This window comes from Periplaneta americana, chromosome 5 (assembly GCF_040183065.1).
Source record: "Periplaneta americana isolate PAMFEO1 chromosome 5, P.americana_PAMFEO1_priV1, whole genome shotgun sequence".
In the NCBI taxonomy this organism is placed as follows: domain Eukaryota; kingdom Metazoa; phylum Arthropoda; class Insecta; order Blattodea; family Blattidae; genus Periplaneta; species Periplaneta americana.
The window spans coordinates 126,371,508-126,389,431 of NC_091121.1; the positions used below are offsets into that span (position 1 = coordinate 126,371,508).

Below are 17,924 nucleotides of genomic sequence, written 5' to 3' on the forward strand. Positions count from 1 at the left end.
ATGTACCAAACCAAAACAAACTGGGCCATCTTGCATAAACTGTGCTGGGTTTCATACTCTACAGCAACTTACAAAGGGTGCCCATTAGAGTGGAACGAAAAAATCGAATTTTTATTTTTGTTTTCTAATAGTAAAAAAAGGGTGTGTACTGACGTCATTATTAACCACAAACAGTCTCGGATCCATTAAATAATTTATTATGGTGGCCACAAACGGCCTAAAGTTTGTCGTATATATGGTATTCTCAATAGATCTTGCAACTGGTTCCCACGATTGTTCTGTTGCACATGAATCGTCAGTACACCCCTTCTTTCATCTTATGAAGTGTGGAGGGTCATCCCTACCCCTTCCAAAAGCAGAACACCTGTAGATATGAGTGACGTGTGTGTTTGATTTTAGTCTACTGTGTTCCAATTAGTTGGTCCCTGTTATGTATTAAAAGGTACTGAAACATAATTATATTGATTGTTGTCATGAATTAGTTAATTTTTGTGCATGCAGTGAGTTTCATTTCATTATAGTATTTTTGTTTCACCGGTGTTAGTGTTATTGTTAATCTGAGTTCACAATAAATGGAAGAAAATGTCTGAGGCACAAACAAGAGGAATGCTTTAGTGTCCAATATTTGGAAGTGCACAGGATCTTAATGAACGAGCTTTGTCATCATATGAAGATATGATGAAGTGTTACTTACAAATTAAGCACAATATCAAATCTGAGAGAAATTCGAAAGAACCCTTTGTAAGTGAAATATCACAAATCTTAGCAGGTAGAATATAAAAGTTGTAGTTAAAGGTATCGATTCCAGTTGTCTCCACACTCGTGTATTATAGATGATAATAGCATATCATAAAAAATACAAATCCTTGTGCAAGACAGTGAGAAGCAGGAAAGACGCAGGAACTTTTGCTAGAGTTGGAATCGTTTACCAGTGATTTTAAAAAAACTTTTTGATATTGCAGCATGTAAGTGTGTAGATTTTTCATTTTGCAAGTGTAATAAATCCTGTATGGTCCCAGCTACTGAATAAGCATTTTTGAAAGACCAAAGAACAGAAAGAAAAATGGCTCTGGATAGAGTAGACATTTTGACATAAAAAAAAGAAAATAAAAAAGAAAAAGAACACAAAAGCGTAAAGATGCTACGTGAATTGAGAAAATTGAAGAAGGTTGTACTCAATCTCTTCACACATCTTTGAAAGAAAGCTCTGATGAAATTACTGATTCAGAAAGTAGACTGACATTGAAATTCTTGTACCTGTAAAAATAGCTATCGTAAGTCCTTCAACATCAACTGCTGTAACACAAATGCGAGTAAAATTACCATCCTTGGCCCTGACATGCGACAGAGCAGGTGTTTCTAATAGAGCTGCAGCAGTGATAGTTAGTGCGGTACTGAAAGATGTAAGTCTAGTTACAGATGAAGGTAACAGCAGAATAATTGACAGGATGAAGCTTAGAAGAGAAAGAAGTAAACGTCGGGTTAATCTTAGGCCTACAAAAAATCCTGAGGGTGAATTGTCGTGTGAAGAACTGTTTCCCACAGGCATATATTTTGATGGCCGAAAGGATAAAAGTACAGTCCAAGAAAAGAAGGGTAGAAAAGTGTACTGGAAAACTGTAACAGAGGAGCATATCCGCTTATTAGAGGAATCTGGTTCGAAATTTTTTAGATCACACTACACCCATCTTTTGTTCATCTCTTGATATAAAAGACAGCATAGTTAACTTTTAAAATGAGAATGAAATTAGTATGAAGAATTTTACTGCTATTGGGTGTGATGGAACTGTAACTAATACTGGCCCTAAAGGGGAATTGATTGTGTTCCTGGAACAAGAACTTCAGAGGCCCTTGCAGTGGATTATATGCTTGCTTCATGGAAATGAACTTCACTTGTGTCACCTTTTCAGTCATTTAGATGGTAAAATTGCATGACCGAATGAATTTTCAGGACCAATAGGAAAAAACTCCACTGTTGTGAAGACCTTCCAGTCGCATCATTTGAGTCTATTGAAGGAAATCTGTCCTCACTTCAAGCCAAGAAGAAGTAAGTACAGATCAAAATGCCATTTCGACATCTGCTTAGCTGTTACAAGTGGAACTTGTTCTCCTGACTTATGTAATAAGAATCCTGGAAAATTGGCCCATTCAAGATGGTTAATAGCTGCTAACCGAATATTGCGTTTGTATGTGAGTGCAGAAGAACCTACAGAATCCCTCTGTATTTTAGCCTCTTTCATTGTTACAGTATATGCACCTCTTTTGTTTTACATTAAGATGAGTCCTTCATGTAAAGAAGGCTCAAAGCACTTATGGTGCATCATTCAATTTTCTTGTTACCTGACAGAAGATCTGAAGGCAGTAGTTGATCCTGTAATATAGAGAAATGTCTATTTTGCTCACCCTGAAAATGTGATTTTGAGTTTAATAACTGATGAGAGAAAATACATCAGGTTATTAGGTTTCAGGCAAATTTTGAAAGCTTGAGCAGAGTGTAAGCCAGGCATCAGAAAGTTCTGTATTCTTAAGATCAACTTTGCTGCTGAAGACTACGTTGACATGATTTCATGACAGAACTGTCATCTAACGGAGCATCCCACTACAATAGGCTTACTGGATGAAGATATTAGACAGTTGCTTGAAAATCAAGATGAAGTGAAGAGACATATGAAACTAGTGACTGAGGTGTCAATAGCTATTTGTAGAGCCACTTCAAGGGATGAATTTGTGCGAGCAATACTACAAAGTCGCAAAATGATGCCGTCTTTCGAAACCAAGAGAAATTTCAATCTATGAATGTAAAAATGTGTTGTTACTAGATTTAATATATGTAACAGTGCAATAGATTTTCTTTCTTTCATTTTTTTTGCAATAATTTTACAGTATCATAGTAATTTATGTGCTATATATTATCTTTTCATTTCAACAGTGCTAATGTTAAAGAAATCTTATTATTAAAGGCATCTTGACAGAAATTTTACAAAAATTTTCTGCAATTTAAATATGTTTCTTGTGTTTAATAAAGAAAGTACAATATAATTACAAGACTTACATGGCATATTTTAAAATAAATATACCCCACAACATATAAAACTCGCCTTCCTTTTGTTACTAATGGAGAAAAATTAGCTCTGGCACCGAGAATCGAACCCGGGACCCCCAGTTTTATACACTCGGTCCTCTAACCGCTGAGCTATGTCGAAGTTCAACCCACCGCAAAGGATCGAATCTTTCTCCTTAGGTTCTTTTTCCTTAGTGGCCTTACTCCATGTTCGACTTATGTATTGACATATATTAAGTCAACAGTCATCACCAGACATCGGATTCTAGGGCAAATGCCTATTTTGTAAGTAAATGTAAAAATAATAATTAATATTTGTGTTTCATGGAAATTGAAAGGTATTCAAAGAGTTTTATAGTGCCCTAAAATGCCCTAAAACGGTTATTAGAGCCTAATTTATTAATATTCGCCTAAAAATGCCTAACTCACTGTAAAGTTTCGCATTTTACTCTTACTTTTTATAATTTATACATGCATTCACTGCGAAATTTAAGCCATTTAAAAAGTGGAAAGTTTGCTTCACACCGGCCATGATACCATTGATAAAGGAAACAAAATGTTTTGAATCTCACGACACTCACAATAGATTTCACCGAATTTAACATGTTTGGAGGCATAAATGCCGACAAAGAACCAACCTTAGTTTTGAAGCAGGCAACAATCACAACATGTGCTGCTACCGATTCAGAGATATACTATACTATAAAAATGACTGTTTTCGGTCTGAAACCGATTAGCTGTACTGCCCTTCAGAGTGTCATAAAATCACAATTTTTGGAGAAAGAGTGTTTTTGAAATATTTATGAAAAGTCGTAAAACTGCGAATTAGTAGGGTAAACCGTTACATAATATTTAAAAGAATGGCCCTCCTAGTGTTAACACTACCAGGAAATGCAACAATAAGTGGAACTTTGTATTTTTGTCCAATTGAATCTCAATAACAACGGTTCATTTGAATGCTCGTTAACAGTTGCTCTTTCCCTCACCTTATTTGTGTTGAGAAGTTTTGAGCGGTAGGACGTTTTCCTGTGAAGTTTAACGCGATAATGCCGAAAAATATAAGTGCAAAATCTACATTGATCCGGCAATGGCTAACAGAATATTCAGAATTCACTTATGATGGAAAAATAATATTCTGCAAGATTTGTAGCAAACAGGTATGTAACAATAGTTGAAATATATCAATTCTATTAATTTTAATGAGTAGGCCTATAATATTTATACATTGACTGAGCTATCCTGAGGTATAATTCTTTTTAAGACCACTACACTTTAACCTTTTAAATTCCGATAGTTAAAGTATTTGCAGGTCATTAAAATTTTGATTGTTCGAACCCACTAACTTTGTGATAGAAATACGGCAATACAACAATTAGGATTTTATTTTAATTCAGTTTACTTTACATTTTTAGATTTCGCAAGAAAACAAGTGCCACCTAAAGCAGCATGTGCAAGGAGCGGCTCATACGGCTAAAGCTCAGCAGAAAAATCACCTGCAACAAACTTTACTAACACAGCCTACTTCATCCAATCTCAGCAGCAATTTCTATGCTGATTTAACCAGAGCGTTTGTTGCTGCTAACATTCCCTGGAATGCAATTGAAAATCCGGTTTTAAGACAGTTTTTACAAAAAATACTGCAAACAAAATATCCCATCTGAGTCGACCCTAAGAAAAAATTATTTAGACAGAATATACAATGAAACTTTAGCTTCCATTCGGGAGGATATAGGTGATTCTTACATATGGGTCTCTGTGGATGAAACCTCAGATCCTATGAATAGGTATGTAGCAAATATGGTAGTAGGAAAACTTAGTCCTGATGGACCTTCGATTCCACACCTCGTATGTGTTAAGGAACTTTCGAAAGTGAATAGCCAAGCCATTGCTTATTTTGTAAATAAAGGCCTACAGTCTTTATACTCAGGTAATATACACGATTCTACAGTTCTGTTGTTTTGTACTGATGCTGCCTCATACATGGTTGCTGCAGCTCCACTTCTTAAAACATTTTATCCTAACCTCACGCATGTAACCTGTCTAGCACATGGCCTTCACAGGGTTTCTGAAACAATCCAGAATGAATTTCCTCTTGTCAATTCGTTTATTTCTAACACAAAAAAATGTTTTTGTAAAGCCCCATCCAGGATTTCAATATTCAGAGAGAACTTTCCAGATATCCCACTCCCACCTCAGCCGGTTGTTACACGATTGGGAACCTGGATTCAGTCAGTGGTGTATTATTCTAAGTATTTTAAAGAAGTAGTCACAGTTATTGATAAATTACCTGAAACTGATAGTGCAGCGTGTGTGAAAGCAGTGAAAGATTGTCTGAATGACTCACGAGTGAAAAACGATATTGCCTACATAACATCAAACTTTTCTTTCATACCTGCAAGCATTGAACAATTAGAACGTGAAAAACAATCTCTTTGTAGCCAAATAGCAATAGTAAAGGAAGCTCAAGTGAACATACATTCTGCTTTGGGCGAAACTGGGAAAAAAGTTAAAAATAAGTGGGACAACGTATTAAATAAGAATGTAGGATTTTCATTGTTGGAAAAAGTATCAAGAGTGATATCGGGGGAAAGTGTCAATGTTCCAGTAAGTATTGATGTTTCTATTGTACCTAATTTAAAATTTGCGCCTCTCACATCAGTTTCGGTTGAAAGAAGTTTTTCTGCTTTCAAAATGATTCTCAGTGACAAAAGGCAAAGGTTAACTGTGGAGAATTTAGAAAAAATTCTGGTGGTGTACTGTGCAGATAATTATAATAAAGTCTGAGCATGGAACTGAATTTCAATAACTTAAAATGAGTAATCTTGATATCAATAATCATTATTTCATTAGTTTCAATATATTAAATTTGTGCAGCTCTGTTTATAAATATAATATAGTATTCTTTTTTAATGTTTAAACATACTTTTTTGTGCGTATTTTAGTGTATAACTAAACATTTCAGTGAAAGAAATAAGTATGATACCTTGATGTGCCTAAAATGCCTATTTTCATTAAAATAGAGCCTAATTTTACAAATTTTGAGCTTATTTTAGGCGCCTAAAACTGCAATTTTAGTGCCTAAAAATCCGATGTCTAGTCATCACATAAGAAGTGCACTCATTTGAGCAACTTAGCAGCCGGAACGCCTACAGTATATGTACTGTTAGGCAAATGATCTATATAGAGATTAATTTTTTGCGCTTTCAGAATTATCTGTGATGGTTACCATTTGTTATTAATGGAGAAACATTTGCTCCAGTGCCAAGGATCGAACCCGGGACCACCAGCTCTATGCACTGGGTGCTCTAACCACTGAGCTACGCCGAAGTTCAATCCACCACACCGGATCGAATCTTTCTCCTTTGGTTCTTTTCTCTTAGTCCCGGGTTCGACATTTTTCTCCATTAATAACAAATGGTAACCATCACAGATGATTTTGAAGGCCCAAAAAATTAATCTTTACATCGCCTTCCCTTGTTCAAACATTTTCTCGGATTGTGCATATACTGTAGGAGTCCCGGCCGCTAAGTTACTCAAGTGAGTGCCCTCCTTGTGTGATGACTGTTGACATAGTGTATAACTTACAGTACAGAATATACAGTATGTCAATATATAAGTGGAACATGGAGTAAGGCCACTAAGGGAAAAGAACCAAAGGAGAAATATTCGATCCTGTGCAATGGGTTGAACTTTGGCGTAGCTCAGTGGTTAGAGTACCCAGTGCATAGGACTGGGGGTCCCGGATTTGATCCTCGGCGCCAGAGCCAGTTTTTCTTCATTAATAATAAATGGTAATCATCACAGATAATTATGCAGGACCAAAAAATTAATCTTTACATCGCCTTCCTTTGTTCAAAAATTTTCTCGGATTGTAAACAAAATACAATAATATTTACAGCTATTATGCCACAACATTTATTGCAGATAAACGTTTTTCACAAAAATCACCTCATCTTGCTGAAGGTTTTATCAACTGGGAGCAATTTCAAAATCACCTCAACCTTAAAGTACAGCCAAACCTCCACTTGAACAGCTCAGATATTTATAAAGCAATTAACCATTTTAGAGATCCAGTACACACATTCTTGAAATCTGCATCTATCACACCGAACACAATCATGTTGTTGTTGTTGTTTTCTAATGCCAGGCGTTTGACAATAAAGTCATTTGACCTCTTGCACTCCAATATTTTTCAAAGATATTATCATGCTCAGCCACTGAAGCACAGATTTTGAAGTGTTCCGAATCCATTTCTTGATTTGAGTTGCACAATGGGTAGTTAGGGCACTGATATATTCCAAGTCTATGCAGGTGTTTGGCCAAACATTTTTCACTCCAAACACAATCATAATCGCCATCATTTTCATACAATTTTACCAATTGAAATTTAACGGCTTCTCATTGAAAAATATAAAATACGCAAGCAATGGCAAACAACTACTACCATCACAGACATTGTTTAAATCAATAATTAATCAGACAAGTCAGAAGTGCTATGGATCAGTACCGAATATATAACTATAACAGACATCTGTCTAATATTTCTCCAGTGGACAGTTATCTATGGAAAGATACCAAACGTATTCTTTATGAATTTATGATAATACCATCTCTACAAAAAGACAACTTCTACTCTATGAGCAATACTGAAAAGTATGTAGTTTTTATAGACTATTGCAACTTTTAATCCAAATCCAGTCATTGATATTCAATTCAATTCTAAAATTGAAAAACTGCCTAACGTATACTATTCTACTCCTTTACCAATACGATTTACTTCACCTGGTCAAATCTACAAAAAATAAATAAATTAATTAATAATAATAATAATAATAATAGTAATAATAATAATAATAATAATAATAATAATAATAATAATAATAATAATAATAATAATTTCTAAAAAAACTCCAGGTCATGATATGATCTCCAATACTATTCTTAAACATTTAAAGAAAAACTCTCTCTCCCTCCCCCTCCCCTCCCCTCCCTCTCCCTCCCTCTTCCTCCCCCCCCTCTCTCTCTCATGCTTTTCTTCGATTTGAGTATTTTCCTAATACCTGGAAGTTTGCCAAAATTATTGTTCTTCACAAACTAGGTAAACCTTCAAATCTTTCTTCAAGTACCATCTCACCTGTCTGTTCCTTCTGTCTCCAAAATCTTTGAAAAAGTAATCATTAAACGTTCATCTGCATTTCTAGAAGAAACTTCAGCAACTCCTCCCTATCAATTTGGATTCAAGAAACATCATTCTACAACTCTTCAATTTCTATGTATAACAGAACACATAGCTCAAGCTTTTGAAGCCGAACGACATACCTTAGCAGCATTTCTCGACTTCAGATAAACTTTCGAACATCTCTGGCTTCCAGGACTTCCCTTTAAGTTGCATAAAATTGGCACTCCAGATTACATTTATAAGATAATCCACAGTTTTCCCACCGAAAGTACCTTTGTAGTAGAAATTGAAAATGAGAAATTATCATCTAAGAAGATCAACGCTGGAGTCCCAAATGCTCAATTCTTTCTCCTACTTTTTAAAAATATTTACACGTCTGATTTTTCTACAATATCTTATATTAACATTTCTATGTACCGTATACAGATGATACAGCTATATACATAACTCACTAGGACATCCTCAAGGCTAGACAACATATACAATATTCTCTAAAACCCATAACTACTTGGCTTAACGAATGGCATATACATGTATCTCTTAACCACAGTAAATGTGAAACCATGATTTTTACTTTATGCCATCCTATATCACCACCTCAATAATACTAGACAATATTACCATCCCATGAAAGCCTCCAGATCGGACAGTAAAACACTTGAGAGTTCATTTAGATCGAAGACTAACTTGGAAGTACCACAGCAACACTAAACTTAATCTGGCATACTCAAGATTTTTAAAACTTTATTCTCTTATTAACAGAAAGTCATCTCGACAAAGTAAATTTATAGTTCTATTATACACTTCGTTACTCCGCCCTCTGATCACTTATGCATATCCAATTTGGGATTGTGCAGCACCAAACAAAATTCGAAGAATACAATCTTTTCAAAACAAAGTACTACGAACTGCTGTTAATGCACCATGATTTGTCTGAAATTCACATCTAAATAGAGAACTGGGATTATACACTATACAAGAATTCATCCACAAGCAGGCACAAACATTCCTCTCACACCATAACTATGTTTCAGGAGCAGCTTTCTTTTCTCTCGGGAAAAGATCCACTCAACCCACAAGAATCAAGAGCAAGGACATTCTACTAGACCCTTCAGATTCATCCACTTCATCTGAAGAAGAAGAGATAATTTTACAAATTTATCAAATAATTATTTTCAAACATTCTTTTTTCTGTCACAGAGGGATCTATAAATTGGCTGACCTCCTTCATGTTATTTACTTATTCTTATGTTATTTCTTTTCTCATACATCTATTGAATAATCAATAAAATCTATTAAAAAAAAGACCATCCATACATACGTTTTTTTTGTGCTTTGGTGGTTTACTATTACCGCACCATAACTTGTCCATATTATGCAGCCCAAATCTTGATATGGCTTCCCTGAGAAGTGTGTGTCGCATCTTTGTTAGGTCCTCATAGACTATAATGCCACATCCCTTCAGATTTCTTTTATTTTTTAAGATTTCACACCTCTTGCGATAAGTCACAAATTTAGTAACAGGACAGGGTTTATCATTATTTCACCTAATGACACGATGGCTTCTATCACTGTCTAAAACATTTAGTTTTACACCGATTTTCTGCACCACATTCATTCTCATTTTGTCAATGTCTTTGTTCTCATCCTCCTTTACACCAAAAATCCTAACACACTGTCTCCACTGGTATTGCAAGAGATCGTCTATTTTGCCTTCTAATTCCCAATTCCCCCCCCCCCCCAATCAAAGTTTTTCAAATCACTTATCAGTTATCACTTCACTGTTTCATTCGATGTTCGATTTTAGCTCCACCACTACGAAATCCCTTATAATGTTGGTGAGAACCTCCAGTCAGGCCACATCTTGGAAAGGCTTCTTCAAGACACACTGCAGAGTTTCTTCACATTTTTTCGGATTCACCATGTTTTCCAATATTAATCAAAAATAAACCTTAAACACAATATTACTTTTACAATTAACTACTTAACTGTTATCCACCCATTTTAAGACATTTTGTTGGAAGCAAAGCACTGACTTCTATTTGCTATCCACTATGATAGTCCATAATAGGGAGAGGGTTACGACAAGGATGTTCTTTATTACCTACCCCAGTGTTTTTCAAACTGTGAAGCGTGCCTTCTTGGGGAGGCGCCAATGTTTACCAAGGGAGGTGCGAGAATTTACTCGATTTTTGTACCGAAATTGTAAAATATACATTATATTCGAAATATAATATCTTGAAAAATATTGGAGTGCAAGAGGTCAAATGACTTTATTGTCAAACGCCTGGCATTAGAAAACAATAACAACAACATATTCGAAATAAAGCAAAAATTGTCCTTAATAACTTTTTAAGTGCAGACTGGCAACAGCGTCCATGACTCAGCGTGATTGTAACTAGAGTAGGCGAGCAGCATTAGTGACTAGTGTCACCAAGTATAGTGAGGTTTAGAAGCTTGTTCCACTACGTCTGTTTTCAATTTGAGACTTAACAGTTCATGAGTGTGCTATCCCAATGTATAAGTTTTTAAATACCGATACATGTAAAAAACAGGAACTAGGCAAGGCTGAACCTAGTGTTTCCGAGAAACCAAAACCGAAGTACAGCAAATATGACGAGAGATATTTGGACTTCGGTTTCATCAGTGCTACTGTTGATAATGAACATGGATGGGCAACTCGTGCTCACGAAGTATTAAAAACCTTGATGGAAAGAAAGACAGATGGAGCCAGCCGCAGCAGTTACAAGTTGTTTACAGTTTTGCTGCAGAAGCAGTTCACTGCCACTGTATGCTGTTACAGCTCTTGCAGGTGGTCATGACGTCTAATCCATGATTTGTATTTCAGAATGATGTATGGTACAATAATTGTAGTAGTTTTATACAAACTGTAGCTAAACACACATACCAATATTTCTTAATGAGAATACAATATTCTGTAATACTGAAAACATAAACTGAACACTATCTTTCCAAGATGCAACAAAGACACCGATAACTGCAGCACTTATTTATTATTACATTGTTTGTTAATATTTGTCTTATTTGAAACATAGAACGTGAGAAACAGTGTCTCTCATTATCGCATAATAAAAGTTAATTGTCGAGAGGGGATGTGTGTGCTGCTTTCCAAAGCTCAGGGGATCCATGATAGAAAAAGTTCGAAAACCCCTGCTCTATCCATTAAAACATTTAAGTTCTTTTACCCTCGTGATGCTTTCCCTCCTGATTATTTCTCCTAAATTTCCAAAATTTGACATCATTTTTTATAATTAAGAATTTTTTCTGCAAGATTTTTTCGAATTCTCATAATTTTACATGTAATGCCAAGAGCATCACTATGGCAATATGTGGTAAAAAAAATTAAGCTCCTATCTACAATAGCCTTCACACTGAGTGAAAAATGCCGAAAGGGGAAAAATAGGCCAAAAAAGGGGATGTAACCAGAGTGTGACTTGCATACAGTTACAAAACTATTAAAACAAGACACTTGCCAGAAGAGTTGAATACTGATATTTTGGAATATTAGTCTACATTTAAAGTGTCATTGCACATAAATCAACAATTTTTTTCTTATTTAAGTCACTTCGTCGCATCCAGACTCTTTAAATATAATAGTCCACACTTGTGGAGTAATGCCTAGCTCAGCCACATGCTCATAATACGAGACGAAATGAAATTCTTAAATTAGTTGAACCTAAATATTTCACATCTGCTGCTTTACTACACAGTACAAATTATGGTCCACGGCTATATAATTCGATAATAAAATTTCATCCAGAATTGACTACTTTAAGCAATGAAATTTTCAGATCCAGAATTAAAAAATTTATATGACAGACTTCCCTGTATATATATTATGTACCATGTATTGTAAAACAAGTTTATTTCTATCCTAAGTGTATTTTTCTATTTTATCTTGGTTACTATGTCAACATGACCTGCACTAATTATACTACTAATAATAATTTAATATTAATCCATCAATCTAAACATCGTCTCTTTTTTCACTCAGTTATTATTAGTATTATTATTTACTAATTTTATTACAATCTTTATGTGAGCTTTTTTCTTAAGTATTTTGTCTACAAAGTATGTGTATCTATGTAACGGAACTGTCCCCGAACACGAGCTTTGCTCTTTCGGGGTATTTTAATGTAACGTTTTTATGTATATGTTATTATTAAATAAATAAATAAAATAAATAAATAAAATAAAATCTGGCTGCAAAACCGGGTGGCCCTTGTTCGATTCCTCGTCAGGGCAAGTTATCTGGTTGAGGTTTTTTCCGGGATTTTCCCTCAACCCAATATGAGGAAATGCTGGGCAACTTTCGGTGCTGGACCCCGGCCTCACTTCACTGGCATTATCACCTTCATCTCATTCAGGCGCTAAATAACCTAAGATGTTGATAAAGCATCATAAAATAACCTACTGAAAAAAAAAAAGAACTACATATATAATATCGAAAAATGTAATTTTGCCACAGTAGATTACAGTTTCTTGATCTTAAAAAAATCGCATCTTTTTTTTTCTTCCTTTAGTAGCAGGGCTATGAACTTGCCGTTGTTCAACGTGACTCGAGCGTGACTCATAGATATCGCTACTGCAGAGAAGCATAGACCACTTAATTTGTCAGAGACTATAGAGGGTGCACCACAGACAGTGGGTTGCATTGTTCTCGAATGAATGAATGAATGAATGATGGAAAAATGTTGGAATATTGCTGGGTAACACTAGAAAACCTTTACCCAGCACAAGTTATATATTCATTAGGAATGTAATGTTACCCATCGCCTATGCTGCACTCTGGATACCCTCCAGCAACTGTATTCAAATGTATTTAGACACATTTATTTGATAATTCAACCCCTGGAATGTTTACAAGTATAGAAGGTTGTGGTCATTGTTGCCAATTTAGTGACTGTGTTATTTTTGATGTTGTTGGACGTTTCATTTATAATTAAGTAAGGCACTTTGAAGCTTTAACATTATTTAAATGATAAGTCTCAATAGACATTGCAAAATAATCTAGCAAATAACTGAAGTAACTTGAAATTATTTTATTAAGAAATTTAATGTGTTGCATAAGCTCCAAAGATTCGCGTTACTGATTGCACTGAAACAATTTATTGTATACATCATGCATGTGTATGTTATAAAGAAGAGGGTACTCTTGTTTAAATCGAGGTATCCCAGCTGAAAATCTTGGGGTAGCATACCGCCTCTGGTTTTTTCCCACTTCCCTCACTGGTACACACAATAGTGGTCAGTTTCTGTACACTATTAGATTGCGACGCTGATATAACCTCTGCAGTTGCGAGCGTCGTTAAATAAAACATAACCTTTAACTATTAGATTAAATGGAACTGATCTCAAAAGAATCAACAAGCACAAAGTTTCTTGGTTTTGAATTGGATAATAACTTGAACTGGGTAACACACATAGAATATATTATTCCTAAATTGAGCTCTGCATTAAGATTCGTATCTTCTATTGGCGACATAACTAGAAAATTAAAGTGTGATAAAATTTGCATATTCTGCTATCGTATTTCAGTTTTTCAGTAGTTATTAGGTTACACATTTATTCGGATTTGTTCTGACACTATAAAACTTTACTCACCTGACATGATTACCTGCTCTACAATTTATGAAGTTATTATTGTTTCTTTCAATTGAACTTACCTTCTTTTTTGTCCTTTCTAATGAGTACTAAAGTGCTATTTGCTCGATCTGCGATAAGTGTTTGATTTACTGTAATGGTGATAGGCTCAAACAAATTTTTGCTGAATTGCTCCTTCTGGAAAAAATACGGACCATACATGATTAATTTTAAGAAATTTCAATTAAAAATTCAATTTAAATAATGAATTCACATTTTATGTCATACTTACCATTAGCAATATTTTCAAGTCTTCACATTTTCCTGATTTAGGAATAGTAAGTCGACGTTTGTATGGTTTCTTCTGACCTGCGATAGAGGCTCTCTCATATTCTTCGTCTAAAACAATTTCTCTTTCTATATCTGTGGAAAAAAAGAAGAAAATATACTTCAACAGTAAATTTAATTCTAGTTGTAAGCAGGAAGTCTTAAACAGTACATATGACACGCAGGTAATAGAACGATATATATACAGGGTGATTCAGGACCTCTGCAACAAACTCTGGGGCTTGATAGATCTCGCAATGAGGATCATTTTTCGTGAAACAATCCATGTTCTCCAATGCCTCGTTTAGAAGCTAAGCAACATCGAAACAATTATGAAATGAATTATTTTTCAAGTATGATTGCTGACAAGTTACAGATGTTCAAAGTGTTTACCCTGAACTTAATTACATTCATTACACCGTAGCAGTGATTATCGACCTGTGTTGAATTTGATCAAAAGCAGTTAATACTCACATAGTCGGTTCATCTTTGGTGTCAATTCAAGTTGTGTATTACTTTACATGTCTCAAAAGAAAAAAAAAAAGATTAAGGGCATGAAATCAGGTGATCACACCGGCTCTCCCTATCCATTGCTCTCCATACATGTTGTTCAGATGTGCTTATACAAGCAGGCTGAAGTACGTTGGGACGTTATTTTGAATGACATATCTATCCCCTGATATCATGAAGGTTACATCCTCCATGAGCAGCGGAAGTGTATTCCGAAAAGTGCTCCTTTCAAACAGAGCAGCAAAATGACAGGACACTTATAACCTGTTTGCAAGAGTATTTGAAGAAATAAATGAATAATTCAATTCATAATTAACTCTAAAAGTCACTAAAACCTATCTTTTTTTTTTTTTATTTTATATAGCTTCTACAACAAGGCATTGGAGAATATGACTTGTTTTACGAAAAAATGATCCTCATTGTGAGATCTATCGACCCCCAGAGTTTGTTGCAGAGGTCCTGAATCACTCTGTATATAAGGACATACAGAATACCTGTATCTTCAAATTCTACAGGCGAGAGAAAAAACTGATAATCAAACTATGCTACCTATTGTTTTGTGATTTTTTTACAGACTTGTAGTCGATTTAAAATGTTTTGATTGAAAGTGTGTCTACTCAACTAAAAAACATTTGCACAATATTACACAATATAAATAATTTTTAACGCATCCTGCTCAAGTCCTTAAATTAAATAACAAATATGAATGTAAACAATGGCAAGATTATTTTTATATCTCCGAAACATGAATATGAGAAAAAATCAACTAATTTCCACAGAAGCTTAGCAACTCATTCAGAAATTACGATAAAAAATTAATGATAAATTATAAAGTGAAGTGAAATTATCACTTACTCAAACTTTGGGGCACATCTTTCCCTGCATATGAAAAGCATGCAGACATATAAAACTCCGTCTCATTTCCTTGCAGCTGAGAAAGACTTGTGTTTGCAGTGGTTGTTAAAGTGACAACTGGATATGACCTTAATAAAACTACATGTCCTGATTTGAAGGCACCAACTGCAACATCTGAAACGTCAATATCATTTATAAATATAATTTTTTATTCTTTTTCTAAATATACGAAATGCATTTCGATATAAAAACTCACCAATGTATTTATTCAAGTCAATATCAGCAGCACGAGCAATGCTTATTCCAAATCCCATGATATTTGGTGCTATATCAGTTGCCACTATTCTCTGAGACATTACTAACCCATTATCACCACCATTATAAATGTAGATTGCACCTCTTTCATTCTCAAACGGTGCACCAACAACTATATCTGTTAGATAAACAAAGAGATACATACATATAAACAACAGTCACACAAAATTATCATATCAAATAACTACCGGAGCAATATGGGGTGTGTTTGAAAAGTTCGTGGCCCGACACATAGATGGCACTGAAAATATGTCAACCATGCCGACATTGTTAACAGCCATTTTACATTAGTTCAAGCACAAAAAAAAATCATCATTTTCTGTTATCTACATTTTGTTTAGTTTAATTTTGAATTTAGTGCGCCAAACAGATTGGTAAAAATGGAAGATATCGGGCTTCATCGGTCATGAAATATTTCAGAAAAAAGGAAATGAGTCAAATAGAAATTAAACCAGACACTGATGCTACACTAGGGAAATCTGTTCCACCGTTTTCGGATGTGAAAAAAATGGGCCACACTATTTAAACATGGTCAAGAGAGTGTGGAAGACGACCCTGCAATGGACGTCCAGTAACAGCAACAAGTGAATAAATCATAGAAAAAATCCATGATATGGTGTTGAATGACCATCGACTGAAAGTGCGAGAAATTAGTGAGATTATACATATCTTAACTGAACAGGTGAGCATATCTCAGTCAATATTTTGGGCATGTCCAAAGTCTCAGTAAAGTGGGTTCAGTGTTTACTAACACCAGAACAAAAGCACATCCAATGTCAAATTTCGATGGATTGTCTGGCTCGATTCGAGAAAAATATACCAGAATTTTTAGGCAGTTTGGGGTCACTGATGAAACCTGGATCCACTACTATATACCAGAGACAAAACAGCAGTCGAAACAATGGAAGCACAGTGATTCTTCACCTCCAAATAAAGCAAAAGTTGTTGGTTGGGAAAGTCATGGTGTCAGTGTTCTGGGATTCTAAGGGGATAATCATGATTAATTATCTAGCAAAGGGAGAACAATAACCGGAGAATATTATTCAAATCTCCTGAAGCAACTGAAAAGGAAAATTCGCTAGAAGAGGCTGGGTATGGCCAAGAAGAAAATGTTGTTTCATCACGACAATGCACCTGATCACACATTGCTAAACTACACAAATTACAGTTCGAATTGTTGCCGCACTCACTTCCTACCCACCAGATCTCGCACCCTCAGACTTCTTTCTTTTCCCATAGCTCAAAACTCACTTGGCTAGGAAGAAATTTTCGTCAAATGAAGAGGTTATTGCAGCAGCAGAAGGCTTTTTTGCAGACCTCACGGAATCTTTATACAAGGTGGGTATAGCAGCATTGCAGCACAGGTGGATCAAGTGTTGAATCTCAGAGGGAATTATGTTGAGAAATGAAGATTGTTTCAGAATAATCCTAATTTAATTTCTATGCCAGGCTATGAACTTTCCAAACAACCCTCATATTGCTAATGCAACCTACCTGCATAACCATCTTTATCTAAGTCACCTGCTGCAGTAACTGCAGTTCCAAAATATGCACCCACAACATTACCGCGTATTTTCTGTGGATTTTTAAACATCGTTCTCTGAAAATTAACATTTTTTTTTATAAATGACATATTATAAATGTAATTAAAAAAATCAGTGAGTTATACAAGTAGTAAAATTATAAATAAAAGGTGGGTCAAAAGTCATTTTTCCCAATATTCGTTCTTAGATTTCATATATGTACATATATACAGATGTCACAACTTGAATAAACGAATAGCTGGTGTAATAAGTGGTGGGTTGACAACCATATGTGCATCAACTGTTTTACCATGTCATGTATTATTGTTGTTGTTTTGTTTTATTGTGTTGGGTTGCGAATTTGCATTCCCAAAGCGAAAATTTCAATTTAAATGCTTTGCTGCAATCACAGAGTTGTATAATAAGGTGACCTTCGTCTTGCAGAGAATGTTAAGATATTAAAGTGACCTGTTATGTCCATTCAAAAGCGAGACAGCATACCCAATTTTCATTCTGTAGTTTTATAACTAGGTTCCCTGTTAAATTCGTA

At 34.9% G+C, this 17,924-nt stretch overlaps 1 protein-coding gene across 14 annotated transcripts in view; it reads right to left on the reverse strand.

Moving 5' to 3' along the window:
• Nucleotides 1–17,924, reverse strand: part of LOC138700172 (integrin alpha-PS3-like) — a 268,831-nt gene that overhangs the window by 103,086 nt on the left and 147,821 nt on the right. For 13 of the 14 annotated variants that reach the window (XM_069826588.1, XM_069826584.1, XM_069826587.1 and 10 more), the window contains 5 exons: nucleotides 17,346–17,451; nucleotides 15,793–15,969; nucleotides 15,537–15,710; nucleotides 14,137–14,267; nucleotides 13,928–14,042 (listed from right to left, as the gene is read on the reverse strand). In XM_069826588.1, the coding sequence (XP_069682689.1) occupies nucleotides 13,928–14,042; nucleotides 14,137–14,267; nucleotides 15,537–15,710; nucleotides 15,793–15,969; nucleotides 17,346–17,451 (703 nt within the window). The remainder of the gene's footprint in view (nucleotides 1–13,927; nucleotides 14,043–14,136; nucleotides 14,268–15,536; nucleotides 15,711–15,792; nucleotides 15,970–17,345; nucleotides 17,452–17,924) is intronic. The other variant, XM_069826591.1, reaches the window with a different exon arrangement.